A 19447-nucleotide genomic window follows, 5' to 3' on the forward strand; every position below is an offset into this window, starting at 1 on the left:
CCTGGGCCAGCCCGGCCTATTTGAGCTGCGTATATGGGCCTTCACAGATGGCTTTGCCAAGAGAATGCCAAAAACGCAAACGTTGCAAACGTGCAAGCAAGTCGGCACTTTTGCATCTCCACAGTTATTGCGGAGGCTTTTACATGTGTCATTAAAAAAGTTTATAATTACACATAGGTTATTAAAAAAGTTGACCGCACACATATGCCACCGTTCTGAATGTATTTGCTCTCCAAGCCATTCCGTCTATTTTTCTACTTAACGGTGTTAAACCGACAGGTGAAATGACCATTTTACCTATGGTGGGATCCGTTTGTCAGCCATCCAAACTCTGTCGCGGCGCAGGCGGTGTGCTGCTGCTCCCCCTTCGTGGTGGTGGAGCCCGTCGTGCTCGCGGCCGTGGGCGTGCCGCTGCGCGCTCCGCGCCCAGGCGAGGTGCAGGCGCGCCTCCCGCGCCGCCGCGGCCAAGAAGGAGATGGCGGGGATGGACAGGGTGAGCAAAGGGGAGCTGCAGCAGCCGCGGGCGAAGCTCCCCAGCGCACACCGACACGAGCCCCGACGGCGACGACGAGGGCCCCGGTGTGCAGGGAGGCGGCCTCGTCCCCAACGGCGGCGGCGAGAGCCAAGAGGAGGCGCGCGTGGAGCTGCTGCAGCCGGTCCTCGCCGTGGATCTGCCGCAGCGCGCGTGGAGGTGAGCTCCGGCCGCCGCGGGCGCGTGAGGGCGAGCTCCGCCTCGGCCAGCCGCTGCGGGAGCAGGTGCGGGCGCGGGCGCGGGGGAGCTCCGCCCCGGCCAGCAGCGGGCGCGGGCGAGCTCCGCCGGGGGGCGCGCGGAGAAGAGAGATGAGGTCGAGTTTGAGAGAGAGAGGATAGGGATGCGAGGGGTATTATGGATTTTTTTGATTGACCTAACCCACTTGTCAGGACTCCTAAATGGTGAAAAATGAATGGAATGTGGATGAAATGACTTGAAGAGAAAGAAGTTCAGAACGGTGGAATATATGTGCGGTCAATTTTTTTAATGATCTACGTGTAATTACAAATTTTTTTAATTCACGTAAAAGCCTCTGTATTCATTAACGTCTCACTCTCCCGTCTCCAACCTTCCCGTCTCACCGGCGCGGCCCCGTCCCCGGCTCCGGCTCCCGGCAGAGGATTCTGGAAGCTAAGCTTCCACTGTCGTGAAAAGCATCCGCCTCGTTGTCGCCAATGGGCTCGAGGCCACCTGGCGTCTCCTTCAAGCTCGTCCTACTCGGCGACGGTACGGCTCCTTTCCGTTCCCCAACCCGGAGCCCTTTCCCTTCGCCACAATCGTGCGCAGTCCCCTTTAATTCCAACTCTCCCAGTACAGAGTAGTTAAGGGGGTGCGGATCAAAGCGGAATCTCGTCGAATCGCGCCAATCCTATCGATTATATTGCTCTCTCTCTCTCGGCTATGGTGCGTGCCCAAGGCTTAGCTAGGGTTAGACCTTACCGGTGCTGTTATTATAGGCGTGAAATTACATATATCAATGGGAAAAGGAATTCTGACTGAAAAACGTAAGGCAGCAATGAATGGGTATAGAACTGCCTGCTCTGTGATGCATAACTGGATTTGAAAAAGAATCAGGTAGGAGAACTACTGATTATACTAAAAAGGAGAAATGCTCCTAACTGGATATGGTATGTGCCAAATCATAATGCTTATTTTGTAAGCTTCCAGCCCTATAAGCTGTTCGAGCAGCTCCAGTGTTGTAAATCGATGTGAGAGTCGCACAGTTCGATTTTCACACTATCGGCATGGACCGAAGATTCTTCTGTTCAACGCTTCTACTTAATATGAACTGAAGCTGCTCAAACAAATAAAACTTTGGTTGTGTCAATGGAGCTGTGGAGGGGGGGGGGGGGGGGGGGGGGGCTGGGGGTGTTCTTCATGAACCAGGGCAACACACTGCCTCTAAGTCCTTCACTACCTCCATCTTTGTCTGGGGCTCTGGGCTCAAAATCCGAACATGACACTTGATCTGTTGCACCGTGATCTGCCTCATCGAACCATCAGTTTTCAGTTCACACCACCAGTAGGGTTGCTCTAAGTATGTTGATAACAAGCTGAGTAATTGACCCTTTGTTTACGTTTTCTTGGTGATGGATGTAATGTAAACTTAGGATTTAGGACAAATGGCACGTGGTCACTTGCTTGACTATATACTTTCGTGTTTTGTACAGCGCAACATGTTTAACTTTTCTTTTTCCAAAATAATTCTGTGCCCTTTACTCTTTTTGTTATACCATTTTTCCCTTGTAGGACGAGTGGGAAAAACATCTCTTGTGCTGCGGTATGTGAATAATGCCTTCTCAGACAAACAGGAAGCAACAGTACAAGCCTCTTATTTGACAAAGCGCCTTGTTGTTGAAGGTGTGCCTATTACGCTCTCTATATGGGTGCGTTGTCATCTCTTTGATATGTATTAATTTTGGTTGAATATCCATTAGCAAGAATTGTTTCTAATTTCGAGTTGGGAATGAATTTGTACTGTATTAGTGTATTTTTGCTACAATATCATACTTTTTTTTTATTTAAAGATATTGCTATTGTTAGAACCAAAACACAGGTTTGGGGCTGAATTTGTTATTTCATTAGCCTTGCCACAACTATGGCAGGTTGGGGATACATATAGGATAGCTTGCTTGCAACTTAAGAAAGCTACAACATATTCTAGAGATGCTAAAAGTAGATGCTAAAGCAAGATAAGGATAAAGATAAGGGCTGACACAGCCACCAACTACTCTAGATAAGTATCCTAGGTAGATAAACACAAAGGCCTATGCTTTCATTCTCCCCCTAAGTCTTGTGTGGCGCCTTTTGGGGAATTTGAACCATCCCAATCCTGGCGCGAAGCTCCTGGAACTTGACCCGCCGAAGGGACTTGGTGAGAAGGTCGGCGAGCTGATCCTGGGTGTTGATGTAGCCGGCCTTGATGCTCCCCTCATCCAAACAGCTCCTGATGAAGTGGTATTTGATGCGGATATGCTTGCTACGCTCATGGAAGATGGGGTTCTTCGCCAAGGCCAAGGCGGACTTGTTGTCCACCCTGAGCTCCACTGTTTCTGCGCCTCTGCCCAGGAGATCGCCCAGTAGCCGAGCCAACCAGAGAGCTTGAGTCGAAGCGGTTGTGGCAGCGATGTACTCCGCCTCACAACTGGACAGACCCACCACTTGCTGCTTGACCGATTGCCAGCTGATCAGACACTTGCCGAGGAAGAATAGCGTCTTGCTGGTGCTCTTGCTTGTGTCGATGTCGCCGGCGAGGTCGTTGTCACTGTACCCGATGAAGTGCTCCGCACCGGGACACCTCGGGTAGTGCAAGCCGTAGTCGAAAGTGCCCGCGACGTAGCGGAGGATCCTCTTGACGGCCTGCTTGTGCTCCGTCCTCGGTCGCTGCATGAACTGACTAACGTAGCCAACGGCGAACGCCAGGTCCGGCCGCGTGTGGACGAGGTAGCGAAGGCTGCCCACAATGCGCCGGTACCGCGTGGCGTCGACCTCCTTCGCCGTGCTGTCGCGACTCAGCTTCAGCCTCTCCTCCATGGGAGTGTGTGCTGGGTTGCAACCGGTGAGCCCGCCCAAAGATGCTAGAGCTGTCTTGGTGGACCTCGATCCCCAGGTAGAAGGAGAAAAGGCCCAAGTCGCTCATCTGGAAGGTCGCCTTCATCTCCTCCTTGAACGACTCCACCTTGGCCTCCTTGGTGTCGGAGATCACCAAGACGTCGACGTAGACGCCTACCAACAGGGCATTGCCTTCCTTGCCCCGCCGGTAGACTGCAGCCTCGTGAGGACTTTGCTGGAACCCCATTTGCTTGAGAGTGGAGTCCAGCTTGGCGTTCCAAGCTCGGGGTGCTTGCCGCAAGCTATAGAGTGCCTTGCGTAGGCGAAGAACCTTGTTCTCCTTGCCGGGGATGACGAATCCCGGCGGCTGGTGGACGTAGACCTCCTTCAGGTCACCGTTGAGGAAGGCGGACTTGACGTCCATGCGGTGCACACGCCTGATGGATAAGTCTCTGTGGTCTTTGTGGTTTTTGCTGCCATCGAGGACAGCATCCTACTGGGACAGAGGACAGCAGCAGCAGCATCCTTGACTGGCATCTTAGCATCTAGGACTAGCATCTAGGACAGCATCTAGGATAGCATCTAGGCATATGCTTGGCTGGCTAGCAGCCTATAAATATGTATCCCCAACCCCTCAGGTTGACATGGCATTGAGAAATAAACCAGAAAATTGTCCCAACTCCTAATGTCATCCTCTCTCGATGAGAGTAAGAATTCTGCTACTACCAAGAGTGAGAATTCAACGACTAACAACTGGTATCAGGGCCGTATTATCCTGTAGCCTGAGCATCTCCTGCTCATCTCCCCTCCCAGCCACACAACAGCCCCAGCTGCGAGCAGCAGCTCCGGCCGCTCCTGCTCACTCCTTCCCCGCGTCTGAAGTAGCCCTTTCCCCACGCAGCAGCCCGCCGGTAGCGCGTCATGTCCGCAGGGCAGTCTCAGCGCTCGGTCGCCTCGAGCACGCGGCGTCGGCAGGAGGCCGAACTTGCCGCGGCAGAGGAACGCGAGCGAGCGGCGGCAAGGGCGTCGAGGCTGGCAGCGGCGGAGCTGGCAGCAGCCAGAGCGGAGGCGGAAGCAGCGGCGGCGGCGAATGCAGCGCGTGCGGCGGCAGCGGAGGTCGAGGCTCTGCGCGGCAGCATCGGCAGCTCCATTTCCGCTGACGACACCGCCGACGCGGACCTCGAGCTGCTAGAGAGGGAGGCAACGCGAGCGCGGGCGGCGCAGTGGGCAGCCGCGCACGCCCACGAGCGTGGCGGCAGTCCAGACAGGCGCGGACGCGCTGGCGGCGCTCCTGGAGGAGGCGCGCACGGCGGTGGCGCTCCTGGGGCAGCCGCGCAAGCCCACGAGCGCGGCGGCAGCCCAGACAGGCGCGGACGCGCCGGCGGCGCTCCTGGAGGAGGCGCGCACGGCGGCGGCGCTCCTGGAGGAGGCGCGCACGGCAACGGTGGCGGACGGGTCGATGGAGAGCGCGGCCTTCACAGGCAGCGTGGCTCTCTCTCCCCGGATCGGTACCGTGGTTACCACGGGCTCCAGGCTGTTGTTAGGGACGTCGGTCCCGACGGTGGGTGGCCTACCCTCACCAAGACCAACTACGTCGAGTGGGCTGCGGTGATGAGGGTAAAGCTCCAGGTGCGGCACATGTGGGAGGCAGTCTGATACGGCGACATCGACTACGACCTAGATCGACGGGCGCTGGATGTCCTCATCGCTGCAGTCTCGCCTGAGATGCAGTTCTCGCTTACCAACAAGCGGACTGCCAAGGAGGCTTGGGACGCCATCGCTGCGGCACGCATCGGCAGCGACCGCGTCCGCAAGTCCACACTGCAGGCACTTCGCAAGGAGTGGGAGAACCTGGCCTTCAAGCCAGGTGAGGACGTTGATGACTTTGCTCTCCGTCTCAACACTCTGTTGCAGAAGATGGTGCAGTTCGGCGATGACACCTACGGCGAGGAGAGAGCTGTCGAAAAGCTCATTCGCTGCGTCCCCGAGAAGTACAAGCAGATGGCTCGCTCGATCGAGTCCCTGCTGGATCTCTCCACGATGTCGATCGAGGAGGCGATAGGTCGCCTCAAGGTCGTCGATAGCGATGAGCCACAGTCTCTCTCGGGGCCCATCACCACTGGCGGGAAGCTCCTTCTCACTCGGGAGCAGTGGCTTGCCAGCCAAGGTGACCGGAAGAAAGGGGAGCCTTCTTCCGCGACAGGCGGCCGCAAGCGTGGCAAGCCGCGCAAGGCGCGCAGAGACGCCTAGTCCGGGGCGCGAGGACGTGCCGAGGGTGATGCCCGCGGAGGCGCCCAGGGCGGCGCCGCCGGCAGGCACAAGCCGGCACGAGACGACACTTGCCGCAACTACGGCCAGCTTGGCCATTGGGCCAAGGACTGTCGACAGCCACGACGCGGCTAGGCCCACGTCGCACAGGCGGAGGAGGAGCCGGCTCTGTTCATGGCACATGCAAGCATCGAGCTACCTCCAGCGGCATCGGCCGCAGCGGCTCTCCTCCACCTTGACGAGCCAAAAGCACACGCCCTCCTCGGCGACAGCTCCGGCAACGACAAGACTAACGGGTGGTGCCTCGACACCGGCGCCACCCATCACATGTCCGGTCGACGGGAGTTCTTCACCGAGCTTGACTCTAGCGTCCGAGGCTCCGTCAAGTTTGGGGATGCCTCCGGCGTGGAGATCAAGGGCGTCGGCTCCGTCATCTTCACCATCGTGTCTGGTGAGCACAGGCTGCTCACCGGAGTCTACTACATCCCCGCGTTGAGGAACTCCATCATCAGCTTGGGGCAGCTGGATGAGAACGGTTCGCGCGTGGTGGTTGAGGATGGAGTCAAGAGGATTTGGGATCGCCATCGTCGCCTTCTTGCCAAGGTAACCAGAAGCGCAAATCGACTCTACGTCCTCAACGTGCAGGTGGCACAACCCCTCTGTCTCGCTGCTCGTCGGGACGACGAGGCGTGGCAGTGGCACGAGCGTTTCGGGCACCTTCACTTCGAGGCCCTAAAGCGGCTCAGTGCCACGGAGATGGTGCGAGGCCTGCCGTGCCTCGACCATGTGGAGCTGCTCTGCGTGTTGACGAAGCAGAGGCGACTCCCCTTTCCCCAGCGGGCGAGCTTTCGAGCCAAGGAGAGGCTCGAGCTTGTGTACGGGGACTTGTGTGGCCCGGTGACATCGGCCACACCGGGAGGACGACGCTACTTCCTGCTGCTCGTCGACGACCTCTCCCGCTACATGTGGGTGATGGTCCTCGGCAGCAAGGGAGAGGCTGCGGACGCCATCAGGCGCGCGTAGGCTGCTGCGGAGGCGGAGTGCGGCCGCAAGCTGCGCGTGCTGCGCACCGACAACGGCGGCGAATTCACGGCGGCTGAATTCGCGTCGTACTGCGCTGACGAGGGCATTCAGCGCCACTACTCCGCGCCGTACAACCCGCAGCAGAACGGCGTCGTCGAGCGGCACAACCAGACGGTTGTGGGGATGGCTCGGGCCCTCCTCAAGCAGAGGGGGATGTCGGCTGTCTTCTGGGGAGAGGCGGTGGTGACGGCCGTCTACATCCTCAATCGCTCGCCTACCAAGACGCTCGACGGCAGGACGTCGTACGAGGCTTGGCATGGGCGCAAGCCAGCGGTCTCCCACTTGCGGGTCTTTGGCTGCCTCGCATTCGCTAAGGAGCTTGGCCACATCAGCAAGCTCGACGACAGGAGCACTCCGGGAGTGTTCATTGGCTACGCGGAGGGCTCGAAGGCCTACTGCATCCTCGACCCGAAGACACAACATGTGCGCACGGCGCGCGACGTTGTGTTCGACGAAGGGCGAGTATGGGCGTGGGATAAGGTGGTGGACGACGGCTCGGCTCCGACGTACGACGACTTCACTGTCGAGTACGTCCACTTCGAGGGAGCTGGGGGAGTAGGCAGCTCTTCTTCGGCAAGCGCGTCTACCCCAGTCCCCGAGCCTCCACCGACCCCGGCGCCTGCTACTCCGACAGCACCACGCTCTCCAGTCAGGACCTCGGCTGCGATGAGTTCTTCGCCGGCTCCACCACAGCCGGCAACGCCACGCACTCCAGCACCGACAGGCACCACTCCGGGCACGTCTACTCCACCACCAGCTCGTGTCGAGCACGGCCCGGTTGAGCTCGCTACTCCGCTCTCTCACGATGTGGAGCGCGTCGATGCGTACCACGACGGCTAGCCGTTGCGGTACCGCACGATGGAGAACCTTCTCGACGACCAGCCGGTGCCGGGACCGGTGCCTCACGACCTGGAGGCGTAGTTGCACCTTGCGTGTGACGACGGCGAGCCTCGGTCGTTTGCAGAGGCCGAGAGACACGCGGCATGGCGCGCCGCGATGCAGTTGGAGATGGATGCGGTTGAGAAGAACCGCACCTGGGAGCTTGCTGACCTTCCTCGTGGTCACCGCGCGATCACCCTTAAGTGGGTGTACAATCTGAAGAGGGATGAAGCCGGCACCATCGTCAAGCACAAGGCTCGCTTGGTGGCACGAGATTTCGTGCAGCAGGAGGGGGTCGACGCCTTTGCTCCCGTGGCACGGATGGAGTCCGTACGACTCCTTGCGCTAGCCGCCCAGGAGGGCTGGCGTGTTCATCACATGGACGTCAAGTTGACGTTCCTTAACGGCGACTTGAAGGAGGTCTACGTGCACCAGCCGCCGGGATTTGCGATCCCCGACAAGGAGGGCAAGGTGCTCCGCCTGCGCAAGGCCCTCTATGGCTTGCGGCAGGCACCGAGGGCGTGGAATGCCAAGTTGGATTCCACGCTAAAGGGGATGGGCTTCGAGCAAAGCCCGCACAAGGCGGCCATCTACCGGCGGGGCAGTGGAGGAAATGCTCTGCTGGTGGGTGTCTACGTCGACGACTTGGTGATCACCGGCACCAAGGATGCTGAGGTGGCGGCATTCAAGGAAGAGATGAAGGCCACCTTCCAGATGAGTGACCTGGGGCCTCTCTTCTTCTACCTGGAAATCGAGGTGCACCAGGATGACTCCGGGATCACGCTTCGACAGACCGCCTACGCCAAGCGCGTCGTTGAGCTAGCTGGGCTCACCGACTGCAACCCAGCTCTCACTCCGATGGAGGAGAGGCTGAAGCTGAGCCGCGACAGCACGACGGAGGAGGTGGACGCTACACAGTACCGGCGTCTTGTGGGGAGCCTTCGCTATCTCGCCCACACACGGCCAGACTTGGCATTCTCCGTCGGCTACGTTAGTCGGTTCATGCAGCGACCGACGACGGAGCACCAGCAGGCTGTGAAGAGGATCATCCGCTACGTTGCGGGGACTCTCGACCACGGCCTCTACTACCCAAGGTGCCCTGGGGCGGCACACTTCGTCGGGTACAGGGACAGCGACCACGCCGGCGACATCGACACCAGCAAGAGCACGAGCGGGATTCTCTTCTTCCTCGGCAAGTGCAGCTGTGAGGCCGAGTACATAGCGGCCTCCACCGCTTCGACTCAGGCGCTCTGACTCGTCCGACTGCTTGGTGATCTCCTCGGCAGAGACACTAGAGCGGTGGAGCTCAGGGTGGACAGCAAGTCCGCTCTAGCCCTGGCAAAGAACCCCGTTTTCTATGAACGGAGTAAGCACATCCGGGTGAGGTACCACTTCATCTGGGGCTGTTTGGAGGACGGGAGCATCAAGGCGAGCTACATCAACACCAAGGACCAGCTTGCGGACCTGCTTACCAAGCCTCTTGGGAGGATCAAGTTCCTTGAGCTCTGCTCCAAGACCGGGATGGTTCAACTTCCCCACAAGACGACGTACAAGACTTAGGGGGAGAATGATGGATAAGTCTTTGTGGTCTTTGTGGTTTTTGCTGCCATCAAGGACAGCATCCTTGACTGGGACAGAGGACAGCAGCAGCAGCATCCTTGACTGGGACAGCAGCAGCAGCATCCTTGACTAGGACAGCAGCAACAGCATCCTTGACGGGCATCTTAGCATTTAGGACTAGCATCTAGGACAGCATCTAGGATAGCATCTCGGCATATGCTTGGCTGGCTAGCAGCCTATAAATATGTATCCCTAACCTCTCAGGTTGGCATGGCACTGAGAAATAAACCAGAAAATTGTCTCAACTCCTAGTGTCATCTTCTCTCGATGAGAGTAAGAATTCTGCTACTACCAAGAGTGAGAATTCAGCGACTAACAACTCCAACCCTCCTGGGTCGCCAGTGCGAGGAGACGAACAGACTCCATCCGCACAACGGGCGCGAAGGCGTCGTCGAAGTCAACTCCCTCCTGCTAGACGAACCCGCGCGCCACTAGACGCGGCTTGTGCTTGATCACCGCCCCGGCCTCATCCTTCTTGAGCTTGTAGACCCACTTAAGGGTGATGGCGCGGTGGTCGGCAGGAAGATCCGCCAGCTCCCACGTCCGGTTCCGCTCGACCGCGTCCATCTCCTGCTACATCGCGGCGCGCCATGTCGCGTCTCCCTCCGCCTCAGCGAGGGAGCGGGGCTCACCGTCCTCGTGCGCCAGGTGCAGCTCCGCCTTGAAGTCGTGCATCGCCAGTCCAGGGACGGGCTGATCACCGAAGATGTTATCCAAGGTGCGGTAGCGTAGTGGCTCATCGTCGTGGTAGGCATCGACGCGATCCTCATCGTCGGATAGCGGAGTGGCGAACTCCACCGTGCGCTACTCGTCACGGGCCAAAGCTGCTGGTGCCAATCTCAGAGGTGTGGGCGCCGATGCAGGAGATTGGGGAGCCGTTGTAGGAGAGCGGGGCGTAGCCGGTGGTACAGGTGGTGGAGGACTCGCCGGAGCTGATGGCGAGCCGGGTGCCGAGGTGGACGAGCTCGGTGAAGATGAGCTGCTAGCTCCCCTGGCTCGCTCGAAGTGGATGTAGTCGACGATGAAGTCTCTGAGAGTCGAAGTCGAGCCGTCGTCCACCGCCTTGACCCAAGCCCAGCCTCGCCCTTCGTCGAACACAATGTTCCGGGAGATGCGGACGCGCTCTGTCGCAGGGTCGAGGATGCGGTAGGCCTTGACGCCCTCTGCGTAGCCGATGAAGACTTCCGGCGTGCTCCGGTCGTCGAGCTTGCCGACGTGGTTGAGCTCCTTGGCGAACGCGAGGCTGCCGAAGACGCGGAGGTGGCTGACCGTTGGTTTGCGCCCGTGCCCGGCCTCGTACGGCGTCTTGCCGTCAAGGGCCTTGGTGGGTGAGCGGTTGAGGAGATGGCCGGCAGTCATCACCGCCTCCCCCCGGTAGATTGCCGGCATCCCTCTCTGCTTGAGGAGGGCGCGGGTGTGGCCACTATGGTCTGATTGCGGCGCTCAACGAGGCCGTTCTGCTACGGGGTGTACGGGTCGGAGAAGTGGCGCTGGATCCCCTCGTCGGCGCAGTACGTCGCGAACTCGGCCGCCGTGAACTCATCGCCGTTGTCGGTGCGTAGCACCCAAAGCTTGCGGCCGCACTCCTCCGCAACAGCTTGATGGCGTCCGCAGCTGCCGCCTTGGTGTCGAGCAGGACCGCCCACATGTAGCGGGACACGTCGTCGACGTGGAGCAGGAAGAAGCGCTGGCCTCCAGGTGTGGCCGGTGTCACGAGGCCGCAAAGGTCAACGTGCACGAGCTCCAGCTTCTCCTTGGCGTGGAAGCTCATCTGGCGGGGGAAAGGGAGCCGCCGCTGCTTGGTGAGGACGCAGGTGTTGCAGAACTGCTCCACGTGCTCGACTCGCGGCATGCCCTGCACCATCTCCTTGTTGCTGAGCTGCTTCAGGGCCTCGAAGTTGAGGTGCCCAAAGCGCTCGTGCCACCGCCTGGCGTCGTCGTCGCGGCGGGCTGCAAGACACACTGGCTACGCCACCTGCACATGGAGGACGTAGAGGCGGTTGATGCCTCTGTTCACCTTGGCGAGAAGGCGACGATGGCGATCCCAGATGCGCAGGATCCCGTGCTCGATCTCCACGCGCGAGCCGTTCTCATCCAGCTGTCCCAAGCTGATGATGGAGTTCCTCAGCGCGGGGATGTAGTAGACACCGGTGAGCAGCCGATGCTCGTCGGTCTTGGCGGTGAAGATGACAGAGCCTACAATCTTGATCTTCACGGCGGAGGCGTCCCCGAACTTGATGGAGCCTCGAACGCCAGTGTCGAGCTCGGAAAAGAACTCCCGCCGCTTGGTCATGTGGTGGGTGGCGCCGGTGTCGAGGTACCAGCCGTTGATCTTGTCGTGGCTGGACCCGTTGCCGAGGAAGACGTGGGCCCGCGGCTCGTCGAGGTGGAGGAGCGCGGCGGCAGGCGACGTGGGAGGTGAGTGCAGCTCGATGCTCCCGTGCATGAAGAACAGAGCCGCCTCGTCACCCTCCTGCGCTTGCGCGACGTGTGCCTGACCGCCGCGCTTCGCCTGCCGGCAGTCCTTGGCCCAATGGCCGGTCCTCCCGTAGTTCTTGCAGGTGTCGTCGCGGGTAGCCTTGCGCTCGCTGTTGGCGCTGTCAGGAGCGCCACCACGCGCCTTGTCCCGCTTGTGCGGCCAACGCTTGCGGCTGCTCGACGAACCCGAGGCCTCCCCCTTCTTCCGCTCCCGCCAGCGGGCGAACCACTGCTCCTCGGTGAAGAGAAGCTTGCCACCGATGGTGTTCGGCTCTGAGGGAGGTAGCTGCTCGCGGTTGTCGACGGCCTTGAGGCAACCCGTCACCTCCTCGATTTTCAGCTCGGAGAAGTCCAGCAACATCTCGATCGCGATGGCGACCTACGAGTACTTCTTGCGGACGACGCGGAGGAACTTCTCGATAGCTCTCTCCTCGTCGATGTTGTTGTCGCCGTACCGCGCTAACTGCTGCATCAGGGTGTTGAGGTGGAGAGCGAAGTCGTCGACGTCCTCACCCGGCTTGAAAACCAGGTTCTCCCACTCTTGACGCAGCTTCTGAAGCGTGGACCTGCGGGCGCGGTCGCTGCCGATGTGTGCCGCGGCGATGGCATCCCAGGCATCCTTGGTGGTCCGCTTGTTCGCGAGGGAGGAGTGCATCTCCGTCGGAACAGCAGCAAGAAGCGTCTCCAGCGCCCGTCGATCCTCGTCGAAGTCGGCGTTGCCGTACCGTACCGCGTCCCACATGTGCCACGCCTACATCTTCACCTTCATCACCATGGACCACTCGGCGTAGTTGGTCTTGGTGAGCATGGGCCATCCGCCGCCGGCGTCCTTGACGACGGTCTGCACGACGGGAGGGGAGTCGGGCCGACCATGACGACCACGATGCCGGTCCGGGAAGGGGAGGCGCTACGCCTGCGAGGGCTCCACGCGCCAGCGTCCCGTCCGCCTTGCTCCCGGTCTAAGTCCAGCTGTGCCTCCAGCTCTGCCGCCTGCTCCCGCAGTCGCTGGGACTCCATTGCGCGGTCGATTCGCGGATCCCGCCAGTGGTCCCGTCCGCCTGTAGCACCGTCGAGGCTGCGTCCGCCTGGAGCGCCGTCGAGGCCACGTCCGCCTGGGGCACGGAAATCGCGTCCACGCAGGTCCGCATCCGCCCGCTCGCGGTCTCGCGCGTCCCGGGCCCGCTCGAAGTCGCCGTGTCCGCCCGTGCGCGCCCAGTCCCGATCCGCGTCCGCGTCCGTTGCCGTGCGTCCGCTCCGCGGCGCATAGCCACCGCAGCCGCCGCTTCTGCATCCGCCTGGGCGCCATAGTCCTCCTGCTTGCCCGCGTCCGCCTCCGCACGGAGCGCAGCCGCTGCTGCCTGGTGGGCGGCTTCAGCCGCACGCGCCGCAGCAAGCTCCGCCTGGGCGATGCGAGCCGCCCGCTCCGCTGTTTCCGCACGCTCGGCCGCGTCCTCCTCGCGCCTGGCTGCTGCAGCTGCTGCAGCACGTGTGCTGGAGGTGGTGGAACGGTTGGAGGAAGAGGTTGAGGAGTGGAGGGACATGGCGACGGATTGGGATGGGGTAAGGGTAAAACCCAGATGAACTTAGGCTCTAGATGCCATTTGTTAGAACCAAAACACAGGTTTGGGGCTGAATTTGTGATTTCATTAGCCTTGCCGCAACTATGGCAGGTTGGGGATACATATAGGATAGCTTGCTTGCAACTTAAGAAAGCTACAACATATTCTAGATATGCTAAAGCAAGATAAGGATAAAGGTAGGGCTGACACAGCCACCAACTACTCTAGATAAGTATCATAGGTAGATAAACACAGGGCTTATGCTTTCAGCTATACCTTGATTAAAGTTATGTAAAAATTCTACATCCCATCCATCTACATTGAAATATTTGTATTATTTCGTTACAAAAAATGTTTTTCTTATTCAGTTCATTAATTTAATTGATTTGTTCATATTTACACATACATGTTTTAGAGTACTTTTTGTAAAGATGCTTAGGTTTTTGCATGTACTTTTTCTTTTCTCGAACATGCAGGAGAACTGTATTAGAACTACAGAGTATCCTTCTCCGACATCTGAAGTATTTTACAAGAATGCTGAGTTAAGAATCCTAGGTCCTCAGTCTTTCTAGCTTGTAGAGTCAACAAAAGATTCTGTAGCTACCAGTTACTGTTGTTCTTTTATTTCATGCAATGCATTTGATGTTTGTTAACACTGGAATGATACCTTACAATGTACTTTTAAGTTTCTACTTCAAGCTCTGTTAGTAAGTATATTTGTTGCTTTCAGGACACAGCTGGACAAGAAAAGTTTCATGCACTCGGTCCTATATACTATCGTGATGCAGATGGTACAACCTACTTGTTTTTAGCAGTAAAGTGATCTATACATATCCCCATTTTCTCACCATTTATATCATTGCAGCTGCTCTATTAGTGTATGACATCACAGATAGTGATAGTTTTCTTCGTGTCACGAAATGGGTGAAAGAGCTAAAACAAATGGCAAGTAAAGATATTGTTATGGCCATTGCAGCGAATAAAAGTGATTTGGTCAGATTGAAGAACATAGACACTCAAGATGCTGTAAGGTATTGCTCTTTGTTATGCTATATTTAAACTAAGCAGGTTCCATATCAGTAATTTTTTCTTGACAATTGGAAGCCTGACTCCTGAAGGGCGGGCCTGGTGCAAGCGGTAGAGTCTTACCGCCTGTGACCGGAAGGTCCCGGGTTCGAGTCGCGGTCTCCTCGCATTGCACAGGCGAGGGTAAGGCTTGCCACTGACACCCTTCCCCAGACCCCGCACAGAGCGGGAGCTCTCTGGTATGCCCTTTTGGAAGCCTGACTCCTCTATGAGATATCTATGCCAATATGAACCAGTGGTAATGTAAAGAACTAGGAACTTTGTTTCTTGCTTTAGGGACTGTGCAGACAAGGTCCTTAATCATTGAATTTTTTGGATGTAGAGAAGTTTGTTAGGTCGCTGCCGCTTTAATTTGCTTGTGCTATTAGTTCTTGACATCTTGGTGCTCAATTCAAAAAGAAGCAAATGGAAAAGAAAATGAATGCCAAGGAATGATCTGTTTCCTTATTTTGATAATTTGGGGTCTATGTGAAGCCGTTAGCTAGAATGTTGCCTCTTTAACATGGACACGATTATAAGTCTCTGAGCAAGAGAGGGATGCCGTATCTGGAACAGAAATTTTCTGCCCTTAAATAGAAGAGAACTAATGCATTGTCCTTTACTTTGCACATCAGTTTAACAATCTGATATGTTAACATAATTGCAGCATATCACAATCGGCAAAAGTACTATCTCTATTTTAAAATTTATTTGGCCTTTCATAGTCCTGATATTTCTGTCATGGAACTGTAACATTTTATCTAATCAATTGTTATTTCTGCCTACAGTTATGCAGAAAGTATTGCGACAAATCTCTTTGTTACATCTGCCAAAGCAGGGACTGGAATCGATGATGTCTTCAGTGATATAGCCAAACGTAGGTTCTGTTTTTTGTAGGCACATATAATTGCCTTTCAATGTTAGCTGTATCAGGCACCGCACTACTGTTCTTCCATAAGTTGTAATAAACTATTTACTGAATTATAATATGATAATGACCACTAGTATTTATTTAGTGATTTCAATTGTTTCATGTTTCTTAAGGCTGTTGGCCTGTCACATACAGTATATGCAGCTGATGCAACTACTTATGCATAAACCCAACCTGCCTTCAGGCCATGGCAGTCCTTGATATGCTAAATGCCTCTGTTTATTGCTTTGTTTCTAGTGTATACTAGTTACATGTATATTTTGCAATAAGGTACTTTAGTCATTGAATCTGTTTTATTTTAATGTGTATCATTGTACATGCCTTGATTTATTCCTGATCGTCAGGACTTTTAACAAGGGAAATCAAATAGTTTCCACTCAAAATGCGCATTTTTATTGTTGGTATAGGCACAATGAACTCTGTAGTAAAACATTTTCTTACAACAATTTCATATATTTTAGGGATTGCAAAACTATATTGAGTGTTTTACTTTTAACTGTTTATGTTTATCTTGGTAAATTGCTACATACTTGACTGCCTCGATATGCAGGATTACTAGAGAAGAGAAAAAACAGCGCTGATGCCTTGTCACCACCTCAGCCAAAGAAGGGAATCCTGATTGTCGATGACGAGCCTGAGAAAGAACCCCCACCTAAGTGTTGCTCATAATGATATTGCAGGTATAACATTGTAAAAACCTTCATGCTATTTGTAAAGACGCAAAATCATACATCAAATCAGCGCTGGACTATTTGGGGGCAGTTACTCCCTGTTGCTATAGAAGAGTATTATGGTTGATGAGCTTTTAGGTCAGGTAAATGCTTCAACCCATAGATTTCTGTCAATGTAACAGTTCAGTCACGAATAGTGAACTTGAGATGAAGCCAATGCCTATTGCACACTTTTACAGTATGGCTTATAGATTTTCCTGAATATGGTGGAGAAAAATAGTTTTATACAGTTAAGTGCTGCAGTGATTTTCATGTGAAGTCTATTTTATTCATAACAAGAATGAGCACGTTTTATTCAATGTCTATTATATCACAAATTAGGCCATGATGGGCTTTATCTTTGATTGCTCGGCCCACTTATCAAAAATCTTGACAGGTCGACAGCCCAACAGAGCTAGTCCCACAATTGGGCCCTGTTTGGATCCTTGAGACCAACAACTACTGTTTAGGGCCTGTTTGGGAGAGCCCGGCTCTGAAAAACAGATTTCAAAATCTAGCTTCACCAAGATCCACCGTATAGCAGCTCCATTGTGGATCCAGGCTCCCACTAACGTTTTGGTGTTGTAAAAAAAACAAGAACACAGGCAATTTAACTCAAAAGTCATCAGCAACAAGACATGAAGATCAGCTAGCACCAGCAGCCAACCATGCAAAATTGAACAGCTCGGTATGTAGCTGTGAGTGACTACTCATCATTCTCCTCCACATCATCCCCAACAATTGGGGCGACATCCTCTTGGTCAGATTCAAATTCAATCTCATCCTCATTGATTGGTTCTTCTTTTTCAGACTCAAATTCATCTTCACTAAAATCTCTCATTTGGGCCAGCCTTGCATTCCTAGGAAGTTTTCCACATTCTTCATCCCCACAGGCCCCTTCAATTAATTTCCATGTCGACCCAGAAACATGCTCACCATCCTCTTCATCTCCACCTTCAATGAGCCATCCCTGAGCTCGAGTTTCTTGAGTTCCCAAAAGAGGATCCATTTTCTGGTTCTGCTTGGCCCTCTTTTTTTTTCACATTCATCTTTGTATTGTATTGAACAAAAACAAGTTGGCTGAGGCGCTCACAAGTCAGCTTGTTTCTTTTCTTGGTATGATTCTACATATGCAAATTTAGGTTTAATAACAAATCTGAAATGACAAGTTATATAGACATAATTAAAGTTTAGACATACAAAGAGTTGGGAGGCTTACCTCTTAGAAATAGGTCCAATTCCTTTCACAAGCTGAAGAACTAGAAGTTAAAGATAGAATCCTTATAGCCATCCTTTGCAAAGTTGGAACTTGTGTTCCATAATTCCCCCACCATGGTTCTGCAAGTCAAAAATATCAAGGAATTACTATGTAGAATTTGTCCTCCCAGCAGTATTTATACCAAATTACTATGAAAATGATAAGCTTAATAGGGAACAAAGACAAGTTGCTGCAGATTCAATTGTGGCAAAAAAAAAAAAAACTCAAGAACATTATACAGACAAGTTGTTTATGTTTTGAGATAACAGGGAACGAAGACAACTTGTTTCAAAAGTACCAAGGTCTTACTATGCTGATTTCAATGTCATGTTTACAGAACTGTTGTGTAAAGCTAGACAAATGAATTACCTGGGTTGAAATCATAGTCCTTGCAGCCTGCCTTTGCCACGGGTTTTCCAAAGTGGCGTTGTTTAAACGGCTGTTGAAAATGGCAAAGGCATTTGTAGTCTTGAGATGCGCTCTCTATTGGAGGACCCGGCTTTGCAGCCTGCGCTCTCTATAATCGTTTGAAAATTATATGCCAAGTGTGTGTGTATATATATATATATATATATATATATATATATATATATATATATATATATATATATATATATATATATATATATACACACACACACACACACACACACACACACACCAAAAATTATGCTTCAATGCAAATTTTTAGTTTTTTCTAAACACTTTTAGATATTATTAGAATTATTGTGATGATTTAGAGATAGAAGATCAAATCATCCCTACAAAATAATTAGAATTTTCATCTATCTCTAGGAAAAATGGCTGAATGGACCATATGAGCCCAAATATGCGCCCTGTTTTTCAGTACTACTTCAGCAGTACTTTTCAGCGAAGAAACAATATTTTTCTCTCACAACAAATCAGCAGCAGCTAAATTTCAGCGAAACAAACAGGGCCGATTTTTTTTACCTTATTAGGGTACATGCAATTTAATTTTGATTTTTTTATAGAACGCAAAAATCATTTTAACTATAAAAAATAGTGAACCATTTTCAAAAAATTTAACTCCTAGACAACAACATATGTCATCTATTGCATGTGATGATAGTTTTAGGCTATATAAGACAAAAGTTTTATATAATAACCAAGATCTTAAAAATTACATATACAATAACAAATACCTTTTCAGAACCTTCACTAGACCAATATTACCATCAAAGTCTATAGATATATTACAACATAACCGCAGAATATCAGTCATATACGGTTGAAGCGACATTCGAATAATCACCTAATAAACCTTCTTCTGCTACCCTGAGGGGGTCTCAAAGGTGCCATTGGGCTAGGAAAAGAGAATGGGCTAGTGCCTCTTCCTCAATCTACATAGCCCAAGAACCTCAATCCACATAGCCCAAGAACCAACAGGATTACACTAGCATTGGCTGCAGAGTGTCTTAGATCCAGCGTGGCTCTGTCTTTAGTTTTCTTCGGGTACACCTGTGCACCATCTTAAATACAAAGGGAAGCTGTATGCGGATGGTTTTCTCTTAGAGAGATGGTTCCTCCTATAGAGAGCGCATCTTAGACTACAAATGCTAAAGCAATGGATATGTGATACCGGATACGTATGTGATACCGGATACGTGGGACTACAAGGAGACCTCAGTTATTCAGACGCATGATTTATAACCAAAAGCAATGGTGGTAGCTGGATCCGATGGCAGGGCACCAAGTAATTCGGTGGTAGGTGCGTGGATCCAACAATATATCCAAAACACTATCGAGTCAATCCAAAATCCGACAGTTATGCCCTTATGCTGCTATCAAGTCATTAGCATATCATTGCCGGGTTGTGGCCCAACACGACAGTGATCATCCGTATCACTACTAGTTGGTGGCTCTATCAGACAGTAATATATTGCTATGGATCTTAGGGCTACTGTTCTTTGTTGTCTCTGTAGATCTTGGATTCCATCTCAACCCTATCACACATGTGCTCATTGTGAAAGAGGCCCCTGCTCAGTGCGCTAT

General features: G+C 53.4%; 1 protein-coding gene across 1 annotated transcript; it reads left to right on the plus strand.

Moving 5' to 3' along the window:
- Positions 1–1077: 1077 nt before the first annotated feature.
- Positions 1078–16455, plus strand: LOC136517781 (uncharacterized). The gene is made up of 6 exons (XM_066511422.1): positions 1078–1258; positions 2282–2418; positions 14201–14261; positions 14336–14501; positions 15324–15412; positions 16017–16455. Exons 1-6 carry the CDS (start codon positions 1207–1209, stop codon positions 16133–16135), a joined length of 624 nt encoding a protein of 207 aa, XP_066367519.1. The 5' UTR covers positions 1078–1206; the 3' UTR covers positions 16136–16455.
- Positions 16456–19447: the final 2992 nt, after the last annotated feature.

Source organism: Miscanthus floridulus, chromosome 17, assembly GCF_019320115.1.
Source record: "Miscanthus floridulus cultivar M001 chromosome 17, ASM1932011v1, whole genome shotgun sequence".
NCBI lineage: Eukaryota > Viridiplantae > Streptophyta > Magnoliopsida > Poales > Poaceae > Miscanthus > Miscanthus floridulus.

Excerpts from the sequence above, each read along its gene's own strand:
- LOC136517781 (XM_066511422.1), top strand. The coding sequence starts at position 1,207 with ATGGGCTCGAGGCCACCTGGCGTCTCCTTCAAGCTCGTCCTACTCGGC. Across the intron at positions 14,262-14,335 it reads ATACTATCGTGATGCAGATG|CTGCTCTATTAGTGTATGAC; the intron begins GTACAACCTACT and ends ATATCATTGCAG. Across the intron at positions 15,413-16,016 it reads CTTCAGTGATATAGCCAAAC|GATTACTAGAGAAGAGAAAA; the intron begins GTAGGTTCTGTT and ends CTCGATATGCAG.